The sequence below is a fragment of the Myotis lucifugus genome, unplaced genomic scaffold (assembly GCF_000147115.1).
Source record: "Myotis lucifugus unplaced genomic scaffold, Myoluc2.0 scaffold_333, whole genome shotgun sequence".
Classification (NCBI taxonomy): domain Eukaryota; kingdom Metazoa; phylum Chordata; class Mammalia; order Chiroptera; family Vespertilionidae; genus Myotis; species Myotis lucifugus.
Genome location: NW_005871381.1, coordinates 769,115 through 793,947, shown reverse-complemented (window position 1 = coordinate 793,947; position 24,833 = coordinate 769,115). Strand labels below are relative to the sequence as shown.

The 24,833-nt window shown below is 51.3% G+C and overlaps 1 protein-coding gene across 2 annotated transcripts in view; it reads right to left on the bottom strand.

Annotated features, from left to right (window-relative positions):
- Positions 1–24,619, bottom strand: part of LCP2 (lymphocyte cytosolic protein 2) — a 37,914-nt gene extending 13,295 nt beyond the window's left edge. The window contains exons 1-10 of one of the 2 annotated variants that reach the window (XM_006100958.3): positions 24,337–24,619; positions 19,975–20,037; positions 15,441–15,487; positions 8,466–8,534; positions 8,006–8,037; positions 7,400–7,437; positions 4,255–4,453; positions 2,309–2,406; positions 850–916; positions 681–764 (exon numbers count right to left, since the gene is read on the bottom strand). In XM_006100958.3, coding sequence (XP_006101020.1) covers positions 681–764; positions 850–916; positions 2,309–2,406; positions 4,255–4,453; positions 7,400–7,437; positions 8,006–8,037; positions 8,466–8,534; positions 15,441–15,487; positions 19,975–20,037; positions 24,337–24,414 — 775 coding nt within the window. In that variant the 5' untranslated portion in view covers positions 24,415–24,619. The remainder of the gene's footprint in view (positions 1–680; positions 765–849; positions 917–2,308; positions 2,407–4,254; positions 4,454–7,399; positions 7,438–8,005; positions 8,038–8,465; positions 8,535–15,440; positions 15,488–19,974; positions 20,038–24,336) is intronic. The other variant, XM_014466342.2, reaches the window with a different exon arrangement.
- Between the last annotated feature and the right edge of the window lie 214 nt (positions 24,620–24,833).

Genomic DNA, 24,833 nt, shown 5'->3' with positions numbered 1-24,833 from the left:
TGAGAATTAGAGAAAATGTAGGTAAAATATTATGGTAGGTAAAGCACTGGGTCTATAGTAGGTGCTCAATAAATGGTAGCTACGTTTTAGAATTGAAAATAGCTTCATGTGGAGGTAGCTATAATCCAAGACTACCCTGGGTCAGTTCTGGGGGAGCAGGACTGTCGTAGACCCACAGTTTGGTCAACTGCACACAAACAACAACAAAAGTAACCCTGCCATTTAAATAGTACTTTAGAGTTTATGAAGCATTTTCTCCGAATAGAACACACACCTTACAAATAAGGAGGTAGCTTATTTGTAAAAGATTAGGTCCCTGCTAAACAGTTCCTCCCCCGGGCACCACAGCGCCCCCTGCACCGCCTTCGCCTTCGGGAGGACAATGAGATGAGTGTACACAGATGGCCCCGGGGAGAAGCAGGCCCAGCACAGGGCAAAGGGCAGGAGCTCTGCTTCAGGCTGATCTGGGTTGGGGTCTCTACTTGGCAGCTGAGTGATCTTGGGAAGTTACCTCTATGTGCCTCAGTTTCCTCATCTGTAAAATGCGGGTGTTTCTAAAAGCCCCCACTTCATGGTGTGGTGGTGTGAGTTAAATGAGTTGGTGGGTGTGAAAGGCATGCAATCAGCACTCTATAGAGGCTGGTCATCATTATTACGCATCCAATACGAATGATACGCACCTAGTGTGAGGGGCTCTCTGTCAAATGGAGCTAAGGAACGATCGAGGGTGGGCTTGGTGCTTCTGTCTATCGAAGGAGCTGGGACTGGAAGGGAAAAGAAGGAAGTCAATTAAAAGAAGAATGGTTGGCTGGGGGTGGGGCATGGCCGGCCAGGGAGAGTGGAACTCACGCTTCGCTGTTTTGGGGGTTCTACTTCTGCTAGGCTCTTCGTGGTTGGGCTGGGGTGTGGGGAGTGGCTGTTTGGGAAAAAAACAAATGTTAGGAAGTATTTGCAACACATCAGCAGTTCCTGGTGGCTTTATCTCCCCAAATATGTCTGAATCTGTTCACTCTTCCCATTTCCACGTTCCACCCTCAATCTTAATCTCTGATCCCAGTCTGAACAGTAGCCTGCTATGGGAGCCCCCTGTTCTGCCCTCTCTCCCCCAAAGCGATTCCTGCATGGCAGCGGAGGGAGTTGCTCCCTGACAAGCCTGCTAGTAAATCCAGCTCAATGTCACCTCCCCACCCATCATCACATTCCTGGGTCTTCTGTCTCCCTTACCTCACATTACTACTCAAACTGTCTTGTTTATACATCTATTTACTTTTTTATATTATTTGTATCAACCCCCCCCCCCCGACCAAATCAAAACTTCATGAAAGAGGGACCTTATTTGTCTTATTCATGCTCACTCCATTCCCAGCAGCTAGAACGCTGCTGGGCACACAGTAGCTGCTCCATAAATATCTGCTGACTGAATGAGTGAATTCTGCATGCCAATAGCAGAGTTCACAGCCTTCAGATTTCAAAAGTAAAATGCATTTGTAGATCAATTCAGGTCTGTGAGCCCCCTTTGCAAGAAAACTGCACAAGCAGGAGAGAGCTGACCATTCTTAGATGGGAGGTAGCCGACCATTCTTAGATGGGAGGTCCTGACTGTGGTGTGCTCTTGATTTAGAGCTTCGGGGCCAATATGTCCTCCCCCTCCCTCTAGCACTGACACTTTGGCACTTGCCATGGCTGTTAGAGTGCTCGGATCCCTCATGAGGGGAACACATTTCCAGATATTGACTCTTATCCTGAACTTCTCGGGGTCTCTCTGGGTCACTCTGGGTACTTGGATAGGCCCCCAGGACCCGAGACGGTAAGTTTGGAGAAAGAGGAAAGGGAGTTGCTGCCCCTCTTTTGATCTGGTCATAAACCTTGTAGTCTCCAGGCATTTGCCCGTGGAATTTCTGACATTGGCCAGCAGGTGGCGCGCATCTTTTTGCAGGAGAGAAAAGGGGACCTGGGACTCTTGGAATACCACTAGGTGTCATTGACTTAGAGTATATCTTACAGTTTTCACTTATTTCAAAAGTGAGAGACTTTTTATTAAGCAATTAGCTTAAATTGTTTATGATAAAAAATACCAATAAGCATTATAATATGAATAAAAATCACTAGTATATCAATCCCCCCCCCTGCAAAAAAACACACACATATACACAACGCGGTGAGTACGTGGGTATGCATTTTCCCAGCCTGCATATAATCCTGTCTTACTGGTGAGAAGTAGATGAAGATGTTTATCGACTTCTTTTCTCTCTGGCAGAGGAGGTCTGTGGAAGGGGCGGAAAGTGCAGGGAAGAGCGAGGAGGCCTACCGTGTGGCTCCGGCCGGCTGGTGGGGGAGGGAGGGCAGCCATCGGTCTCTGGGGCGGCACGGGCGGCTGCTGGGGGCATTTCCCGGAGAGGGGCCGGTCTGGGAAACACAGGCACAGCAAAATGAAAGGAGAAATGCTAAAGCAAGGTGAGTGTGGGCCACGCTCAGGGGTTCCCAGGAACAGATCCTGCACCCAGTTCTGCACATCTCGGGGCTCCAGGAGCCCTAGGTCCCACAGACTTCCGCCAGCGCCAGCGCAGGGATGTGTGTTACAAGCGGTGGAGAATCAGACACACATACTAGTACACACAGAGGCACGCCCAGCTGCCTGGGCAGGGTTAAATTGGCACTCACAGCTCATGGAGATCCTGTTCTGGGTTCCCTTCCTTCCCCTCACAAATGCTCTGGGCTCTTCTGCCCCCTCCTACTTCCTCCTTTGGCTTATCTCTTCCCTTAAAGGGAGGAGCTGGTCTTCAACTCTAGTTACCCAATCACAGATTCTTAACTGGTTAGGACTTGCCCTGGAGAGCAACTCAGATCTTTCTGGTCACTACAGAAGTATCCCTGAGCCAGGCTTGCAGGCTGACAACGTCCCCACCCCTTCAACAGGGAAAGGCCAGGCCAGGACTGCCAGTGCCGGCCTCCTTACACTTTGGGCCCTGGGTGCCTCTCTTGTCTCACCCTAGCCCCAGCCCTTGAGAGGCATTACCCGTCCATGGAGAATGGGGCTTAGAACGTGGGCAAGCCAGGTCCGAGCTCATGCCACTCCACCCACACTGGCCATCTCTCAGCTCCTCTGAGATGCCATGCTCCTACTAACCCCAGGACCTTTGCACAGCCATTTCTACTGCTTAGCATGCTCTTCTTTTCCCAAAACTACCCTCACTTAGCCTCAACCCTACTCATCCTTTAACTTTCAGCTTAAATATCACATCCTCAGGGAATCAAACCCAGACTAGGCATATACCCCAGCCTCATCTCCCACACTTGTCTCCTGAGTATATATCATGTTTTAATTAAACCATTTTGTGACCCATTCATTTGACGTTGCCTCAGCCACTGGACTATGAATTCTTTAGGGTGAGGACTGTCTTGTTCACTCTGTATCTTCATAACTGACACATACGAGGTACTCAACAAGTCAGTTATCTATTTCTTCGCTGGGCCTGTTTCCCTATATTAAAAAAGGTTGATAATTGTTGCCCTTATCACATAGAGTGCTTACAAAGACAAAGTAAAATGTTGACATGGAGTTTATGAAAGGGCTTTAAAATTGCCAAGTGTGATAGAGCTGAAGAATCAGTAGTATTAATTTTTTGTGATACTGACCATCAACTCTCTGGCTTACCCCTTGATGTTCTATTCTACGTGCTTATTTTCTGTTACCATCTCTCCTAGAACGTAAGCCCTGCGGGGCAAGGGCTGTCTTCTTCCCTGATCATGCCGACTTTCAGCATTTAGAATGGTGCCTGGATATAGTAGGAGGTCAATGATTTTTGTTGAATGAATGAATGAGAAATGGGCTGACAGAAATAGAGAGACAGCGAAAATCTTAAGAATGATTTGAAGTTATGCTCAAACCCCACTCAATATGGTTATATATTCTGACAGCCTGTGGGTAGTTGTGTCACCTAATTATGAGTTGGTCAAAAAATGTGGAGAAACAGGACACAACGAGTTATTACTGCCACGTACCCTCAAGTGGCAGTTCAGTGCTGGTATCAGCCGCCATAGGCAATGATTTCTCTGCAATATGAACAGTCCTCCCAGCAAACCTAAGTGGGTGTGTTATTATTCCCTGTCTCACAGAGGAGGAAACCGAGGCTCAGGGGGTGGAGTCACTTGCCCAAAGCTGGCATCAGCACACCCAGCTTTCTGCTGCGTGGGCGCCCACCTCCCGTGCATCGGTGGGGCCCCGGGGCCAGGGGCGGACTGCAGGGCCCTTACCGATGTACATGGAGTTGGAGTTGGAGAACGGCTTGGCAGGCAGGATGGAGTTTTGCAGGGCTTCCTCGTCATTGGAGGGTGGCGGCTCGTAGTCGGCATCGTCTTCCACGGGCGCCTGGTCCTCCTCGTTGGGGGATTCATAGTCGCCATCATCCTCCGCATCCTGATCGTCATTGGGACTCTCGTAGTCGTCTTCTTCCTGCCATGGTGACGGGGACAGCGCAGGCTGTAGGGGCTCCTCGGCACTCAACGTGCCTGTGTCTACTCTCTCTGCCAGGCTTCACATGGTACTCGCGTGGGGTCAGGCAGCACTAGGATGGTCACTCCCATTTTACAGCTGAGAGCACTGAGGCTGGGGAGGACAGTATGACAGGCCAGCAAGTCGTGGCCTTGGGACCTCCGTCAAGGTCTTCAGGCCATGAGGGCAGTGCATTTTCCTCTACACCGTTTTGCCCAACCGAGACAAGCAGAAGAAAGGAGGAGGACTCTGGAATGGAGGGGCCGGAGACCTGGCTCCGTTTTGAGTAAACAGTTTTTACTCCAGGCATCACCAAGAGGAAGACTAAATGCCTGGAGCATTTGTGATGCCCCAAGTTCATTGTCGATTCTGTTCATTGATGGTGGGTGCTATGCTCAAAAAAAATGTCTTCTCATTACAACCAAGTGTAGCGCTGCAGGCCACGCTAATGGCTAATGGCTAATGGGAAGGCAGATAAGCCACGCCTGTGAGTCAGAAAGCAGGTTGAGCTGTGTCTGGGAATGTTTAGGGGCTGGTCACACTGCGCTATTCATTTTGGCTGAGGGCTGCACATACAGAAACAGGTCATTACTCATGGCTTCTGACACCGAGTTTGAAGCCGCTCTATTGGAAAGACTCTAAGTTTTGTATTGCTTTGCACATGTGCTTCTCTGTGTGTGTCAGGAAGTCAGCTTAGGGGCGGGGTGGTTGCCTGGGAAGCAGTCCCTGGACCTGGACAGTCACAGGAATGACGTCCCAAGAAGAGGGGCCATCATCAGCCACCCAGCGGAGTGGCTGGTCACTCTCAGGCCAAAGTCAAGGGCAGTCAGCGAGCCCAGGGCATTTCTCTCAAGTTCAGGGCAAAGAAGCAATGGGAGGTTGCAGCTCGGTGAGGAAAGCTACGGAGTGATCATCTAGAAATCCTGGCAGCTTTGTGGGTGGCGTGAGGAAGACCAAACTGTTCAACTGAAAGATTGTTGTGTTAATTTTTGACTTGAGGAGCATTTGAAAATATATGTTGGAAGGCAAAGTGAGGATTGAGTGTCTTCCTGGACTCCAAACAAGACCTGTCCTGTCATTAGTGCTTCTTTATCTTAAAAGTCAAGTTTGGGGGGGGGGGGTGAGAACCGGTGACAATCAGGACTTCAGGACGATGGTGTCAGCCCTCTCCAGCCCAGGCTGACTGTGCCCTGGCCTCATGGGCGACCCTCGATTCTCTCAGCCTGCCCCCCAAGCCCATTGCTCCTGACCTCCTACCAGGTCTCCCCCACAGGCCTTTGCAACGGTAGACTCTTCCTCTCCACCTCTAGGACGATTCTGTCTCCCAGTGACTTGTGTGTGTGCTCTTATTCCTGATCAGACTCTGCCCTGCGCCTGTGTCATCCCTGTGTATGCCCTGCACTGTGAACTGCTCACGCATTCGGGTGCTTTATCGCCACCCCGCCCCCTAGTGCCCTGTTCGGTGCCCCGAGTTGTGTGGTCAGCAGCGAATGGAAACCATCTGTTTATAGAGGGGAGTGGGGCGGCCCGTCTGGGGCTGAGCCCTGCACAGAAGGCACTGCATCCCGGCACCTGCAAGGATCTCGCTTCTGGGCCAATGGGTAAACATTTGGGGGAGCTTTGGTCTGTCTTCCTTTCCTACGAGATGAATCTGTCCTATTCCTTCGTGTTCAGGCACAAAGCACAGAGTTGGCAACTTTTTCAAATTCAATGCTCCCCTTTGCCCGAATCCCAGTGAATGGGACAAGGAATGTGTAGGGCCTGTTCCTAAAGGCACTAGATCAGTGGTTCCCAATGTAAGGCACACGCCCCACAGGGGGGCAGTTTGATTTTTAATGGGCTCAATTTGAGAATGAGTTATTAACAGTGAATTTTTCGCATTTCTTATGACTCTAGGGGCTTCATATACAGTATATAAATATATATTGTGACATATTTATGCATTTCAGTTCTCTATTATATGTTTTGAAACTACTTGCTATTTTTTATATCACTTCATATTATAATTTAACAGTTTCTTAGTGATTTCTCCCTCGGTACTTCAACTGTCCCTTTGTTCTTTTATTTTTCTCTTTCATGGATGCCATGTTCTTTGGAAGCTTGTTTAGACCAAGTGAATGGCCTTTTAGACTTCCTCCCCATGAATAAGAGTTCACTTTTTGAACAATAAGAATTCTATGTCACAGGTGGGGCATCAGGGATTTAGAGATGCTTAGGCGGGGCGTGGCCTAAAAGGTTGGGAGCCACTGCACTGGAGGCAGCACCTACTGGCAGACCCGTGGCCCAGGGCGGGCCACCTGGCTCTAGGCGGGTCTCTAACTAGCTGAGTGGCTCTAAGTCAGGCTCCCCAGTGGGCTCAGCGGCTTCATCCATAAAATCCACAGATAAGCTCTGGTCCCCATGGAGCCTTTGCCTGGGCCTAGCCTTGTGCACAGGGAGTGTTTATTGGGTGTTAGGGGTGATGGTGTGCAGAGCTCATTAGAATCTCAAAGGGGTCCCTGTGACCCCTCAACGATAAAACCAACTGGCTGGAACCTTCCCTGAGGTCTTTTCAGGCCTAAAGGTTGATTCTGAAACCCCCTTCCTATTGCTCCACCGGGGGGACTGATGTGCATGAGAAAAGCTACATCCAAGCTGCTCTAAAGCAGGGAGGGGCTGGGGGAGGCCCTGCCGTGGGTGGTAACAGTGGGTAACGGTGTGGGCTGCAAACTATGACCCACGGGCCAAGTTCGGCCCAGCGTCTGGGTTTGTAAGAGAAGCTGGTGTGCTGCCACGTGGGTGCCAAGGCCAGGAAGAGTTACTCTCCGGCCTCCGCACATTCCCTGACCGTGGCGGGTACACTGGCCTCTGTGAGAGGCCTGCTCCTCGCTACAAAGACGCTCTGGGAGAGCAGCCAGCCATACTCACAAAGGACGACCAGCCCCCATTTTCCTCCTCGTGGCTTTCTGTGGAAGGAGACAACGCTAGTTAGTGCCAAAGAAGGTGCTAGAAAGAAAGTGAAAGCAGCTCTCCCTTCGGGTACCTCCCCCATCCTTGCCCCGTCCCACCTGACACCCCCTGAGTGCTAGACCGTCTGCCTGAGGGCTCAATCTCCCAGAGGGCAGCGGGCTCTCAACCTTCCGTGTGTGAGCCACAGAGAGTGCTTTAAAGTGGCCGACGACGTAACCACTGGGAGGCTGCTCTAGAGGCTCAGAACCATGGGGCTGGCTCCACGCAGGTGCCCAGCCAAAGCCTGTGCTCTCCTGCACCCCCTTCCCCGGCCCCGAGTTCCTCACTGTGTCTCTGCAGAGGGTCCCCGCTGAGCAGGGCCATAAGCCAAGTGCCCTGCATAGTGACATCTCTCCTGCCCTCAGTCGGGACCCAAACTCTCCTGCCCTCAATCGGGACCCAAACCCTTCTTCTGGGTTAGAACCGGCTGACAGGCAATGAACAAGGTCACTGGCATGCCCCCCAAGGAGCCCTAGGAACCAGGAGATGGACTGAAGCACCTCCCCCCCCCCCCCAGACCTTTACCTATTTCCTCAGGAAACCGATGGACTTGGGGTCTGTAAGGCAAACGGCGTTGCGTTAACGGCCTCACTGACTTCAGGAGCCCCCCCTTCCTCCACCCGGCCCTGCAAGAGGCTCCCCCAGTGGAGAGTATGTCTCACCCCCAGGACCGAGGTCCTTGTCGCTTGGCAACCAGGGCCAGACTGCCCCAAATTCTAGAAACCACCAAAGCCACATGGGTGGGGCCGCTGGCAGCTGGCGACTGCCTGACTGTCTCAGAGAAGTTCTGCTGACATCCCAGACCCAGGGTGCAGGGTAGGGAGCGGGAACACCCCCAACCCCCTCCCGGGAACCAGCTTCAAGACCCCGGGACTGAAGGGACACCGATCACAAACTGGGCCGAACCAGTTCTGCGCCTCCCAGTTAAGGTCCGACTTGGGCGTGAAAATCCTCGCGCTCCCTCCGGCACACAGGGCCCACTCACTTGCGAGGTGCGAAGATGCTCCTCCTCTCCTCATTCTTGTTGATTTCCTGACTTAACTTACTGAGAATCCTACAAGATAAAGACAGATAAGGTGACAAAACCGTCTGCCCCCAGCCTTCCCACTGAGACCGGATGCTCCCCAACCCGTCCTCCGACCTCACGCCTGGACCAACCTCCCCCAGCCTCCTCCTGCCACAGGCCAGTCCCCTAGGAGGCTCCTCTCCTCACTTCCTCCCGGAGCTGGCCGCCTCCGTGCCCCTGCCAGCCCTTCTCCTGCCCAGGGAAGCCCGCCGTGCCTGGCTCAGCCTCCTCAGTCTAGCCCCGAGCCCTCCGGGAAGACTGGCCAGCTCACACCTGGACCCCTTCTCTGGAGTCCTCAGCCTTATGGCAGGGAGATGACCACCGTGTAGCGGATGCTATCGCGTGAGCCTTCCTGGCTGAGGTGCTCTGACTCTTGGTGCTCGCGGTGATGTCTGGCTCCTAGGAAGCCTGCAATCATCTCAGAGATGATCGTATAGCACTTGACAGGGGCCGGATCCCCTTCCATTCTCCTCTGCCTGCCTCCCCCTCGGTGATCCCCCTCGGTGACGTGGGTTCTAATCTCAGAGAAGTATTCCCGGTCAAGGAACAGCCTGTGGAGTGGGAGACTCCCTCCATCACCCATGCCCTGAGGCCAACTGTGGCCAGGACCTTGGAGATACTCCTAGATCCTGGGGGCTGTGAACCAGAAAATCCCCAACGCCAGGATGGGGAGGGCCTTCTCCGGCGGGACCGCACACAAGCAGGCCTTAGCCATAGGCGTCCGTTCCCTGGGCTCTAGCAAACCCCCAGGACACGGGACTCCAGCCTCCCTTCACACCCCCTGCTGAGACCACGGGAGTGAACAGGCTCAGAGCTTCCTAGGGATTCGGGGCAGCCGGGAGGAGCCTGGGAGATGATCTGGTCTAAGGCCATTTTCCAGGCGGCCCAGGCAAAGGCAGGGCCAGGCCACCTGCGGGTTAGTGACGAAGGCCACCCCTCTCCCCACAACATAGAAGCCGGGCTCCCCAATTTCCAGGCCAGCACACCCCACACACCACTTCCTGTGTTCACGCCCGCCAGCAGTGAGCACTATGAGCCGTGCTCATCTGAGAGGGACCCAGGAGCTACATGCCTTCCGCAAAGTGACTGTCTCCAGGTGACAAGCCTGGCCCACAACAAAACTGCTATGTTAGAAAGGCAGTGCCCAGCACCCACCACTTCCTGCTTCCCTCCTGACCGGGACCCTCCAGACCCCAGACCCCACGCTCCTCCAGGCTCCCAGGACTGCTGCCCAAACCCCCCTCCCTCGTTAGATTGACAGCTAAACACTCCCAGGACTGCTGCCCAAACCCCCCTCCCTCGTTAGATTGACAGCTAAACTAATCGTGATCAGGGCAATGGGGACTTCAGAGGACAGGAGGGAGGGCAGTGCTGAATCCTGGGCCACAGTGTCCCTGTGGGGATGTCACACTTCACTGACTGCCGGAGGGGAAGTGTCCTAAAGCACCTGGGGCTTCCCAGTGGCCTTCTGACTAGCACCTGGATCATGTGTCACCTGGGACATGGTTCCTTTGTTTCTTTTAAGTAATTGTTTTGAGAAGCTAAGGGCCCCTCTCCTCCCTCTGACTTGGGGGAAGGAAGGATCCCACAGAGGGAATCCCGGCAGGGAGGCCTGGTGGTGTCGGCCTGTGGCCAGGCTGGAGGTGCCCCCTTCATGCCAGGAACAGGCTTAAGGCACCTCCGTGCACAAAACACAGCTCCCTGCCATCAAGGAGGCTCCATGCTAATGAAGAGAGAAGACAATGCACAATGAACATTTAAGGAAGTGAAATGTTAGGTGAGACCAGTGTATACAAACATGCCAGGGGGTGGAGGGATGGGGCGGGGACAGGGTGCCAGGGAGGGTGCAGTGCAGTTGAGAAGGAGCGGGCCTCCTGCTGAGATGACATTTCAGCAGGGACCGGAGGAAGGTGGAGCGGCCCACCCCACCGCCCCCGACCTGGTCCTGCAGAGCCTGGCTGGGCTCTGACTCACGGAGCGGCTTTGATCCTAGAAGGACCTCCTGCTCTGTGCGAGGTGGAGGTGTCGAGGTGTCGCTTCACACCAGTATCTTTAGCAGCCAGGCTGGAGGCTAAGGAAGGAAATGCCAAACCACAGGCCCCACCAGAAGAGAAGCAAAGAGCTGAGAGAGCGGAGCAGGGCCTGCCCTTCTGGTTTGCAGCAAAACCCGGGCTCTTGGGGTCCTCCTCCTTTGGTGGCCCTCAGAGGACACCTTCCTAGCCAGCTGGGACCACGCTGAGGAGTGGGGGGACAGGGCAGGAAGGCGGTGGCTTCCTCTGTGTGCAAACCTTGTAAGTTGTCCTCCACTCCCACACCCCCAGAGGACCAAGTGAGTGAGTGGCCGGAGGTGACTCATTCCCCCTCCTTCCCACAAACCTCACACCTCACTCAGAACCAGGGAGCGAGGCGGAGGGGGCTGGGCAGCTGGTAGACATAGCTCTCTTCTTTGTCTCATTTTTAGGGGCTCACTGGCTGAGGAAGAGGGGCTGAACCTTCCAGTAGGAAGCTAGGCCATTGCAACAGGTGACATCCTGCCATGACCTATTCTAGCCCAGTTGCACCCTGCTTGCTGCATCGTAGGGGCCAGTCTGACACCCTGTGACCTCAGGCAAGGCTTTGGCCCTCCCTGTGGATTTCAATATAAAACTTACAATATGGGTTTTAAAATAACCTCCCAACAGGCATCAGCAGACTTTATCATGCACTCTGCCGGCTTACCAGCTCCTGCTCAGCTGTGTGTTGGTTTTGAACTAGGCCCTCTATAGGGAGGCTCCATTTTCCTATTTGAAACCCGTCCCCCATTACAGAATTTGGGGTGTCTCTGGAAGACACTGTGTTCTGAGAGACCGACGACAACTGCAGACAGAGAAAGCCCTTCTCACCAGCATGGGTGTTCTGACAAAGCCTGCTTAATACTGACTTTTTAATCAGGGGGAAGGAAGTAGATTCAGAGGAGCGCAATCGGGTTTTGGTCTGTTGCACATACACAAATTCTCCTTCACAGACCTTTCGGGTAATGATCAGGGCAAATGCACCTACGGACAAGGGACGGGAATGAGTAAGTAGTGACTATCGATATGTGTCAAGTACGGCACCAGGCACCTTACGCAGGCTGCCTCCCTGAAAATCCACTGCTCTGGGGGTTGGCTCCTTCCCCCTCTGTAGATGAGGAAGCCGAGGCCAGAGTGTTAAGGTGACTGCCCCAGCTTGGAGGAGGCCGAGCCGGCTTTCGAACCTGGCTCTCCCTGGCTCCAAAGTCCACGCCTTTCTATTCCTTCATACACTCCCACCCACTTATCAGGATAGGATAATTAGTAAAACTTTGATATCCCGCTCATGGGGATTTTGCATAAAATAACAAGAACAGCTGACCCTTTTTCCATGCATTTTGTTGTCTCCGCATTATTTCCTCTAACGTTCCTATTGACCCTTTGAGGTAGGTTCTCTCTACATTTTCCTCTCCTTTGGACTTTAATTCCACAACTATTAGGCTACTGGAAGTTTCCTACAGTTCCTTGATACTCTTTATTGTTTTATCTTAATAAAGCAATGTGTTTCATTTTGGATAGTTTCCATTGCTGATGTTTACTGATATTTTCTTCTGCAGTGTCTAATCTGCTGTTAATCCCAAGCAATGCATGTCTCATCCCAGGCATTATCATTTTGATCTCTAGAAGGTTCTCTTTGGGTCCTTTTGTGTTTCTCAAGCCTCAACTTAACTTTCTGAACATATGGACCACCATTATATTGCCCCTGTCTGCTAATTCTACTATCTGTGTCAGTTATGGGTCAGTCTCCATGCATCGTTTTTCTCCTCATTGTAGGTCAGATTTTTCTGCTGATTTGTGTACGCATTCATCTCTGATTTGATGCTTGACATTGTGACCTGTACTTTGTTGGGTGGTGGGTGTTTTTGTATTCTGATCAGTATTTCCGAGCTTTGTGTGTGTTTTTTTGTTTTGTTTTGCTTTTCCAGTCTTGCTGTTAAGACTCAGTAGGTAGGGACAGGCATTTTTCAGACTAGGGCTAATCATCCCTCCCCACTGAGGCAAGGCCTTCTGTGCACCCTCCCCAGTGACTATGAATCGGACGTTGTTCCAGTCTGGCCGGTAGACACAGGTGCCACGTCCAGCCCCATGGCTGGACGCTATTCCCTCTAATGTTGGGTGGTTCTCTTCAGGAAGTCTCCCATGTGCCTGCTCCAATGAGAGCTCTGCTGCAGAGGGACCCTGCAGTCCCCCAGGGCATTTCCTCAGGGCAGCTCTCTCTTCTCTGATCCGCATTCAGTGAACTCTCGCCTTCTGGACCCTCAGCCCTGTCCCCTCAACTTGAGGAGTTCAGCAGACTCCACCTGTCCCCTGCCATGGCCTGGAGACTCCCTTAAAGCAGGAAGCAATCATGGAGACCGCCACCACCACCACATTCGCTTTCCATCTCTCATTGTCTGATGTCCCATGTTTTAAAAACTGCTGTTTTGTGCATTTTATCTAGTTTTTTTTGGTTATTTCAGGTGGGAGTGTAAATCTGGTCTCATTACTTCTTGTTGTTCAGAAAGCGAAAGTTTCCATTCCTCCGCTAGAAATGACTAGAGCACCTTAGGGAGTGGTGGGGACCTCAATGAACTGGGGAGCACACCCCCTATCTAAACAGGGCAGTAGACACTCAGATCCAGCTGACCGCTCCCACATTGTAACATGAGCCCAGGCTTACCGAAGCTTCTGTCTGTTTCTAAAGAAGCCAGATTTTATGAAACATACTTTGATTTACAACACCATGTAGATCAAACCTACCTTGCCTGCAGGCTGGCTCTGGCTGGCCAGCCACCAATTCTGACCCCTGTGTGTTAAATTCTCTTCTTTATATCAAACTATGATATATTTTTTACAGCATTATATTTCCATAAGCATAGAAATATCCTGTCTGCACCCTCCAATACAGTAGTCACCAGTTCCATGTGGCTATCAGCCACGAAAATGTGGCTAGTATCTGAGGAACTGAATTTTCCGTTTCATTTACATTTATAGAGCTATGTGTAGTTAGAGGAAACCCTGAGGAAGAACCAGCATCCTTCAACAACACTTGCCCGTGGAGACAGGTAGCACCGAAAGCAAATCCTTATCCCTTTTTTCCTTCACCCTTTCCGATGAGGGAAACCTGAGGGTCCTGTTTCCTTTAATTGACCTTCTCCAGCAGTCGTACTTACCAGAGACCTCCCGGCCTCCCACTCCATTGCCCTACTTCCCTTTTATTAGTATGAGCTCTGGGACCCTTGGAGCAAGAGAAAGGACCTCGGAGAATGTCCAGAGGACCGGTCTCAAACTTGCGTCCCCAGACTAAATCTAGCTCATAGATATGTTTACTTAGACTTTCACAATATTTAACAATATCTGAGCCAACATTTAAAGATGAGATAAATCAAATAAAACCAATCTGTCTAGCTACGTCTGGTAAATTCAGAGATTGAGCATTCTTGGGTCCACATTGACTGGAGCTGAGTAGCTGCTGCTCTCTGTGGGTGGAGAATATAATTCTGATTTGCCACAATCTCCACCACTCCCTACTGTTCACCACCAATGAGGCTCTGTGTTGATTACCTCAGTTGTCATCATAATTGTGCTATCATTTTTCTTATAGAGAAGAAATATGTCTCCATACCCATGTCTTATTCATAGGTGGTAAAATGATCCTGGCTGGCATGGCTCAGTGGTTGAACATAGACCTATGAACCAGGAGGTCATGGTTGGATCCCTGGTCAGGGCACATGGCTGGATTTTGGGCTCAATCCCCAATGGGGGGCATATAGGAGGCAGCTAGCGGATCAATGATTCTCTCTCATCATGGATATGTCTCTCTCTCCCTTCCTCTCTGAAATCAATATTTAAAAAACACACACACAAAACAATAAAAAACAAAACAAAAAAAAACAAAGGTGGTAAAATGAAAAAAATCAGTAGGGCTTTGCATTTTTCAACCTGGTCATTTTACACATTTATATCAGCTGCCTGGCTCCTGGAAGCACTGGAGGATGTGGGACCTTTACTAGAGGGATAGAACACACACACGGCGTGCTAGGCACGCTGGACTTCTCATTTCAGCACCCATGTCAGACTCCAGCACCCATGTCAGACCTCAGCACCCATGTCAGACCTCAGCACCCATGTCAGACTTCAGCACCCATGTCAGACCCCAGCACCCATGTCAGACCTCAGCACCCATGTCAGACCTCAGCACCCATGTCAGACTTCAGCACCCATGTCAGACTCCAGCACCCATGTCAGACTTCAGCACCCATGTCAGACTCCAGCACCCATGTCAGACCTCAGCACCCATGTCAGACCTCAGCACCCATGTCAGACTCCAGCACCCATGTCAGACTTCAGTAATGGATCATGTCGCCCTTCCCTGGGGATTCTTCTCAACACAGTGCCCCTCCCTGCCACCGTTCCCAAGCAGTCAGCTCGGACAGACAAAATGATGCTCTTCGCCATTCCTCACGCTGACCTCATTCTCTCCTTTTACTGAGCTCAAAACCAAGGTCCAGAAAACTTGAGCAATCACGGAGTCTGTGATGACACCACAGTGAAACCTCGGATCACTTGACTGGAAGTATTTCCACAGGCCCGAGCCACCCGTTGGGAAGAGAGGAAATGAAGACATGGCGCAGGGTGGGCTTGTCTTTGGCAAGAGCAGCCAGCGTGCCAGCTGGGCTGCGCCTGCTACTTCCTTTTCCCAACGTGTCGCGTAACTTACCCTCCCCACACCCTGGCCTGGCCTTCACTCTCTTTCCTGTTTCAAACCAATAGTGAGAGATCACTGACTCAGCTCCCCCTGAATGACTCCCCATTCCAACCTCTGTTCCCCAAACCACCCCAACGAATCAGGGGGAATACTTACGGCACCCGGAGCTTAGGGAACTTCTGAATGTCATTTTCTGTCAGGTTCTGAAATGAAGACACAGGCAGGTTACAACCCACAGGCAGGGCCCTGGGCCAGGCGAGTAGAGTCAGGTGTGAGACAGTAGGGAGTGGTGGGGACTGCAGCACACTGAAGAGTACACCCCCCACCCACTCAGAGTGGGCAGCTTCTCGATGTTGCATAAAAGCCTGTGGGCCTGGTGTTGCTGGATCTACCTTTTTCAAAGGGAACACCATTTCCTGAGTTCTCTTGACAAATAATCTTGACTTAAACAAGCACGATAAAAGCTGAGTTATGGACCAGACAGAATTTGTTTGGTGGGCTGAATCTGTCATGTTATGACCTCTTCCCGTCTGAGGCTCCGACCCCAGACTTCAGGGCCCCTCAATCTCTGTATGAGCTGAGCAGCTGTGAGAGGCCGACTTGCAGAAGGAATCTGGGCCTCATGCCACCACTGCACCCCAAAAGCCTCTTTCACCAGGCTTATTGATAGAATTCTCTAGATGTGGGGACGTGACAGAGGCTTTCCTGAGGGAACTGAGACGAGAAAGAAGGAAGAAATAATATTTGTGATGAACTGGACCTCTGCCTTATAGCACCTTGATTAATCTTCACATCCACTCTGTATTATAGGAACCCCATTTTATAGATGAGGAACTGAGGCTTAGGGGGTTACGGGAATTTCAGCTTGTAGGTGACGGAACATCTGTAGTCAAAGTTCTTCCTATCAGCTTCCCTCCTCCCATGTCCGAGCCCTTTGAGGGTCCGGGGAGCCTATGTTGGAGGGGAGGAGGGTGAGAGAAGGTGGCTGGAAGGGTGAAGGAGAGGCAGGGGTGCAATATTGGGAAGAGAAAAGAAGAGGGTGGGCACACTTTCTGTAGAACCAACGCTGAGCCAAAGGGGCCCCACTGGCGTTCCGACTGAGGCCAGAGCCTGGCGGGAGCTTGGAGCCAGGCAGGCCCCTCATCAGACCCTGCAGCAGGGTTGGGACAGGCATCTGCCAAGATTCTTGAGAAAAATCAGGCTTTCCATTAAACTTCTTAACTTCTCTTCTTCATCTTCATCTTCTTCAATATCACTGAGCAGTGGTGTCTCCTCTGCCAAACCCCACCCCTCCCAGGGATGTACTAGGACTCGTGTCCAGAGTGCGGTATGATGAGGGAGGGCCTCCTGGGGGCTAAGTTCCAGGCGGCTGGCCAGCACCTTCGGGTTGGCTAACCGGGGTCATATGCTGAGGGGACCCCGGGAAGAGAGTGAAGGAGGAGGTGGAGGTGAGCATGGCTGGAGACAGATGTTAGGGAAGAGCAAGCCCTTCAGAACAGGGCCAGGAACCGGAAGGAAAGACGAGAGGTGTTTACTGGGCAGTTTTGCTACGTGATGTGATCCCTTCCCCCACCTCCTTCAAACACCTTCGGCAAACTCCGGGCTACTTGTACGATGACTCAGAGGTAGACTTGTGGCTTTGCGGGAATATGACTCTATGCTGAGTGTATCCTCCAGAGGGGCAGAGGAGCGAGGAAAGCTGCAGATTGGCCCCACGTGGAGGGACGACGTGGCCCGAGCGACACTGATGCTTATCTGCCCCGTGTCCATTCTCTCTTCCTTACTGACAGGACCTGCATTTCGTTCAGGGCAACAAACGGTGTCCTGTTCAAAATACGCAATACCCTACCAGTGGTTCTCAACCTTCTGGCCCTTTAAATACAGCTCCTCCTGTTGTGACCCAACCATAAAATTATTTCCGTTGCTACTTCATAACTGTAATGTTGCTACTGTTATGAATCGTCATGTAAATATCTGATCTGCAGGATGGTCTTAAGTGACCCCTGTGAAAGGGTCGTTCAACCGCCAAAGGGGTCGCGACCCACAGGTTGAGAACCGCTGCCCTAGACTCTCTTGCACATGGCTGAGGTCACATATGGCCGGAGAGATAATGAGGCCTACTGAGAAGGGAAGGAAGGAAGAAATAATATTTGTGATGAACTGGACCTACTGGGTGGAGCTTCTAGAAGTTACTGCTTTCCTGAAAACAAGGAGGATGCATTCCCCATGCACTTTTGCATCTTTTACTCTTTGCCGCCCCCCACCCCTCCCCCGCTTCTTCCTGCCTGGAATGCAGATGTGATGCCTAGAGACAGAGTAGCCATCTTGCAGCCATTAGGACAGAAGCCGTAGGCTTTTCCCATAAGCTGGATGGGGCCTGGGTTCTCAATGACTTCCTTCGGCAGCTCACCAGCCACGAGTGCCCACCTCTGAACTTCTTACCACTTGAGAAAGATAAACCCCGATGTGTCTGAGCCGCTGTGATTGTGTTCCTGTTACGTGCAGCCACACACCTCCCTAAGCACACGTCTTCCTTTTCTTCAACCTTCTGGAAGGAGAAGGTGGATGTGAGCGTGCTGGAGACAGAGCAGCAAATGTTAGGGAAGAGGGGGCCCTTCAGAACAGGGCCAGGAACTGGGAGGAAAGACAGGGTCTCACCCTTCTCACAAGGAAACAAGATGGTAGCAAAACAGATCTGAGAAACCTGGTAGCTCCTGTGCTGCAGAAGAATAAAGGAAGGAAGGAAGGAAGGAAGGAAGGAAGGAAGGAAGGAAGGAAGGAAGGAAGGGAGGGAGGGAGGGAGGGAGGGAGGGAGGGAGGGAGGGAGGGAGGGAAGAACACACCACAGGGGCCTTTCACTCTGCCTTCAATGGAGAATGGCCCTGGATACTATAAAGCTGGAAGGAGTGATAGATAAGAGACAGAGCTCAGATCAGAGCCCAAGTTGTATCCAGAGCGCCTGGGGTGGAGGGTGGATTTCAACAGAAGCTGCCTTTCAGTACTCCGGCTGCCGGGGCAGGCACCGGGTTCTGCTTCCTGCTCTCCGGGCTCTGAGCACCCTCCTTCCCCTTCCCTATTTATAGAATGAGCAGAATATGCAGCGGGGCTGCAGGTCCCAGATATTGGAGCAGAGGTGACCAAGTGGCTCAGATACCATTTCTCAACCCAGGAAACAACCAGGTCCTCACAGGCCTGGAACTCCCCCGGGGAGTGTTGGGAGACCCACAGGCTGGAAGGGACCACCACCCAGTCCAACGTGCTGGTTAACAGAGGAGGGAGCTGGGGACGCTCAGCGGGCAAGTGTTTATGCAAGGTGAGCTAGGGCATCAGGACCGTCCTCACAGATGTCTCACCCCTTCCCCACTCAGCCCCAGTAGGTCTCTGTTCTCAGTGCTAAAGGCGCCAGATGGGAACATTTGGGTTTAGCAGTAATTTGCAAGAACAACAATAACAACAAAACTCCAGGAGTTCTACTGGGGAAAAGCTCAGTATGGAGAAATAGCATTGTTAAAAACTCATGCAGTATTAGGCTGCATTAAAATGTGTACTTGAGTCCAATTGCTAAGTGTGTGCGTTTGAACAAATCCCATCACACCCCTGTGCATTATTCCTCAATTGCAAACGAGGTGGTGGGAGCCTGCCTGAAGATCCCTTTCTGCGCTAAAACTAGCCTCTGGAAGACAGAAGTCACACCTTAACCATCCCTTATTCCCAGCACATGGAATGACTGGTGTGTAAAAAGAACTCAGGGAAATGCTTGTCTGATGAATGGATGGGTCAATGAATGAAATTATGTACGTGGGTCAGTGAATAAACATGTCCTACATGACACACGAAAGCAAAACTCAGACCCATAGGGACAGAGGTCTGGTCTCAGCCTGAGACTTCAGTGCTGCCCAGAAAGGGGACAATGGCTATAGGTAGTAGTGAGCTCACCATCACTGAAAGGATTCAAGAAGCTTGGGGATGCATTTATGTAGTCAGGGTCTCTCTTACCCATTGGCAAAGGTGTCATTTCAGGGGAAATGCTCAGACCACATCCCCAACCAGCACCCAATGCCTCTGTCTCCACCATTAGATCTGCATCCCTTCCAGTCAAAGGCTTAGTCCTTAATATGCAGATACATCTTAGTCTCCACTTGAAGTGGTATGCAACATAGTGGAGTGGAGAGAGCCATAGCCCATGTGTTTAATTGGCACAAAACCATGAACTTAGTAGCAAGAAATAGAGATGTCATTGAAATAATGAGGGTGCTCCCACTCTTTATTCCACTCCATGAGCATGTACCCCAGAATGAGAGATGGGAAAAAAGAATCCTCCTGTTCTCCATCCCAGATGGTCTTTTCTCCCTTGGACTTGGATTTCTCAAAGTGTGGGTGGTATTTGAATAGATTTTCAAGGTGTGTGTGTGTGTGTGTGGTTTTAACTATATTGGGTTTCTTCTTTATACTCTGACTTTGGAATGTACCTTGGTATCAGTGAAAGATGTGGGAGGTACCCTAAATAGGAGGATCCTGAGAGGTGATGAGAGAGGGGTTCATACAAAACCTCTGAAGAAGGCAAAAGGTTGTATGGGGATCCTGCAGACAGGCATTGATCCTGGGCATCCTCAAGGATCAATGGACCCTGCAGCCATTGGTTAAAGTACAGAACAGCTCGGTCTCCATGTGTCGGACCAGCAGCACTTACCAAAAACCGTGGCCCATCGATGTGATGCTTCTTCACGGCCTTTTCACAGTCCTTGTAGTTCAGCTGCAAAGAGGGGAGGAAGGTGCTGTCAGTGGCAGGCTCATGCCATTGGTTCCCCTCCCTTGCCTGGCCCAGAAGCTCAGCAATTTGTGGTACTTGTGGCTAGCCAGACTCCCCGCTCCCTCCCCTGTCTAACAGAGGGCCCGTCCCCACCTCAGCCCTGCTTTCACTAATCCCGTGGGACTCTGTGAAATGGAGAACTTGCCTCGGTCGAAAGCTTTGGGGCCAACCCCTAAGAAAGAGAGGCCTTCAAGGCTACTCTGCAAGAGGAGAGGATCAGGAAGAAGAAAATAAATAGCACTCATTGTCTCGCCACCCAAAGACAAGCTCCGTGGACATGGCTGTGTGTTTCCTTCAATGCTTTCACTCTGAGCATACTTCTAAACATAATTGAGGTTATAATTTATATTCAATCTTGTGAGCCTGGCTTTTTCTCAAAATTACCCTCAGGCGATATAAGCACTGCCTCGTGTTATTGCAAATTTATTTTAAACATTAGTTTCATTGATCTCTTGTTGCTAAACATTTAGATTGTTTACCAAACTGCTGCTCCAATAATGATAAGAGCAACTGCTGGAAATTATCCAACGCTTGCTCTATGGCGGGCATTGTCCTTAGTATTTAAACCAATCTTAGTAATTTCATCCTGGCCTTCTCCAGATGGAGAGCCAAAGGCGCAGAGAGTCAAGTAACCTGTAGGAAGCTCCACGGGGAGTAGGTGACAGAGGCGACAGCCAGGCTTCAGATCAAGCTTTTAACGTCAGGAATGGTCCCGTATTTGTTAATAACATTATAACTTAGCCATAAGTAAAGTGAGCAAATTTAAGTGCAACTTAATACACATCCAGATCATATTAGAGGACATCATGGCCATTCTTTGCATTTTCATTTTCTTCTACTGAACACACTGCAGGTGGGTCACGAGCATCCTCGTGTTTTCACATTACACAGTGTTTTACATAAATGTTAAAGGCGCGCCTTAACATTAAATACCCATTGCATTTTGAAGTTACGTATTACATGTTTTTACAAGCTAATATCTTTTTTTAAAGTATGGTACTTTGTGAAACGATTTTTGTACTCGTTCAATAGAAACTTATCTGGCCACTGGGTAAAGCTAGCAATAAAACTACTGGTGCGTAATGTGTTAAGAGAAACTGTTTAAGTTAGAGTCTCAGAATAGAGTTATAGGATTAACAGGGATGATCATTTTGAGGGTCTCGGTTGCTTTCCTAAAGAGTCACATCAATCAACAATCCTATCAGGTATCTGTGTTACCTTGTCTTCAACAGCATATGAATTGGCATTGGGAATATCTCCAATCTGATGTGTAGGGTTGGAGTATTTAAGGTTCAATGTTTGTCCTTGAGAAAATTAGGTTCTCCTTACAAGTGTGTCACAGTTTGTGGCAGCCTTCTTTGGGCACAGATTTAAAATCGTGATCTTTTCTTATGGCCGACAAGACTAAGAAGTAAACACACTTGTTGTAACCTCTTGGCTTGGAAGGGTAGGATGAATGTTAAAAAGCTCAGGAGAAGCTGATTTAGAGATCAGTGTGGAAAGCAAGCAGCATCCGAGGAGCCCTGAGCATCCCTCTTATCTACATGCTCTGAGCTGTAAGTGGTTCTTAGAAGAGTCAGCTGCCTTTAATTCATCATTTTCACTGTCATCGTTGTCAGATGAACCTCCGATTTTGCAAAATGTTGACCTCAACTCTAGATAGACAGACATCCTTGCAGACTGGGGCCTGCCTGGGAGTTTGATTCTGATCTAACAATATCTGGGCTTGGGGGTTAGAATCTATATTTTTAGCAAATACTTATGTGGCTTTTATGAGCACCCAGTGTTAGTTGGCGCTGGTCTAGAGTAGGTACCTGGTGCTGCAGATGGGACAACCGAGGCCCAGAGAGGCCTAAGTCTGGGGCCTAACATCACACAGTGAGCTGGGAACACAGCTGGGACAGGAACTCATGGCTCTGAGCCAGTGCCTTCTCTACTGCATGGCCCAAGTCAAAAGGAATTGGAGGGGTTAAAGAAGTACAGACCACGGCCTAAGTCCTCCTTGGGGGCTTGCATTCCAGACAGAGGATGAGCTACTTGTGTAGCTGAGACAATAAGACTCAAGAACCTGCCAGTCTGCCTGGGCCTGGGCTCCCAGCTTGGGGCCAGCAACTAGAGCAGGAAAAATGGAAGCTCGATCATCAACTGCCCCCTCTCTGCTGAATGCCTCACATTCGTTACTTCCTTTAATTTTCCCAACAATCCCATGAGGTTAGTTACTGTTAGTATCTCTATTATACTGGTGAGGAAACTGGGGCACAGAGAGGTCAAGTAACGAAGGCAAGGTCACCCAGCTAGCAAGTGGCACAATCAGGATTCAAACCGAGGTATGTCTGCCTCCAGAGCTGGCTGGGGAGGTAGCTCCAAGGGGACCTGATATCACGGCTTCATTAGAAGTTGTGCTGGCCAATCAGGGTTTTAAATAGGAGATTTGATGGTTAAGATCCATCCCCGTTTGGTATTTTCTCTCGGGGGGACTGAAGTGCTCAGGATCTGAAGGGTGTTTATCTGTGTCTCTGGGGGGACTTCCAGGTCACAGAGGCCCCGCAGTCTCCTCATTCCCCCCTTCGGTCCTTTTATGCTGGTGCTGTGGGCTTGACCCGGGGTGAGGGATTTCCAAGAAGAAAGCTCTCCCTCGCCCCAGCTCAGGCAGAGACCTCTCCCTGAATCAGCCCTGGCCTGGGGCCCATCTCCCTGTGCCCTGGGAACTCGACCATGGGTTCTTCTGTGGCTGGGCTGGGTTGTACATTCTTCTTCTCACGTTGGAGATGGAGTCTATCTGTGCTTCCCGGCCTGCCCCCTGGTTTCCCTCCCTAATTCGCAATCCTTCTCTCCTTTCTTTACTGAGCTAGCGTGCTGCTTGATAGAGATCTTGGCAAATTTCACCGGGTGCCCTGTTTCATTTTGTCTACGTTTAAGAAAAAACACGTAGAAATGGCCTTCAGAAGTCAGTTTTCCCAACCATCTTTGCAACCACGATGCTGAGACCTAAGTTGAGATGACCTTTTAGAGGGAAAAAGAACAGGAAGGAGATGCACAAAAAGCAGCAGCAGCAGGGTTCGTGGGCCGGGTCCCCATCATGCCACACCTGATTCAACATTTTCCGACTTTTCTTCCTGAGGTCGGGGAAGAGCAGTGTGACAGTAAACGCCTCGGGGCCACACAGACCCCAGGGTTGGCTGTGTGACCCCGGGAGCTTGTGTTACCCCAGGGAAAGCAGAGCGTGGGCTTAGATGATCTCTCAGGCCTCGGCTTTAAAATGTCATCTGTATGACGGTCTGGAGTCTCAACCGAATCTGAGGCCAGCCTCCTTGGGGGCAGGTGCAAAGGGGTCAAATGTCCCTCACAAGACACCGTATCCCTTGGACAGGGAGAGAATATCCCTGAGTCATGTGGCTTGAAGCCGCTAAGCGACCTGTGGTCCCACCAGCAGATGACGAAGCGTGGGGATCTTCAAGCATCTCCAATGCTAGAAAGCAGGACAACAGCCTTCTGGTCTCAGCTCTGCCACAGCTCACTTCTGGCCCTCCTGGCTGAGCCTCTTCCTCTGCAGGAGCCTCAGTTTCCCCAGCTGTAACCTGGGCTCATACCAGTTTTCTGACCTGCCTGGCAAGACCCTCATAAAGCTCCAAGGAGATGCTGCCTCATGTAAGGGCGCGAGGAGCCCTCCGTCAGGGTGATGAACAAGGACGGCTGCCTCGGGCACGGCTCATCGCGGCCTTCCCCTCCCCCGCCCAGGACACCGCTTCTCCCTTTCTAATAAGGAGCCTTGATCTCACTAGGGGTTAGAGCAGTTCTGCATCTCAGAGCTTGGACTTTGAAACCAGACGGGCGACAGACCGGAATCCTGCCTCTGTCACATGTAGTCCCTGGGGCTTTGGGCCACTTAACCTCCCTGCGCTGATTTTGCAGCTGAGCCCGGGGACAGACCCTGTTAAATAGTCCTGGAGAGTGTGAGATGGGACAGTGCCTGGAGAGCACAAGCCCAAGCCCTGGCACACAGTAGGTACACATTCATTGGAGGACTTGCCTTCTCCCCCGATCTTACTGTGGGAACACTCGGTGGGGTAGGCATATCTAATGGTACTTGCCCAACTGGTGAGGTGGCTGCGAGGCTGGACGTTCGCTGCTATCTTTCATGCCTTTTGCGTTCTGCCTGGACTCCACCTTCAAGCCTCTGTCCAGCCGCCCCCCATCCCCGAGAGCACTGCCAGCCCCCCACCACCAAAGAGCAAGGCTCACCTTCCTGAAGTAGTCTGCGAGGCTGTCGGGGTCCCAGGCCAGGACCTCAGAGCGGAAGGGCACATTTCTCAAGGCCATGGCTGCTCTCCGGGGAGGACGCTCACAAGCTGAGCATGGGTGCGGCACCCATGGACAGAGAACCCCAATCCAGAGCGTGGGGGTGTCCTTGGCTCTTCCCACACCCGGTTACCCTCTGGAGCAGCCTTGTTGGAGCCAACGTCTTTTCTGCCGTAGCCAGATCCCAGAAAGCAACGCTTCCTCCGCGAACAAATATGGTCTCTTCTCAGAAAACGACTCAGCAAGTTTCCTTTACCACTTCCTCTGCTGGGCCCTAAATAAGTAAACAAGGAAGCCAGCTCCCCGCTGGAGAGGCCGAGCGAGCCACGGGTGGTAATTCCCCAAGGCCAGCCACCCAGCCCAGTGGGAGTGGCATGAAGGGGACATGGACCCCAGGGTGAGTTCAAGTACGTTTCTGTTAAAACTCCTGGCACCCAAAA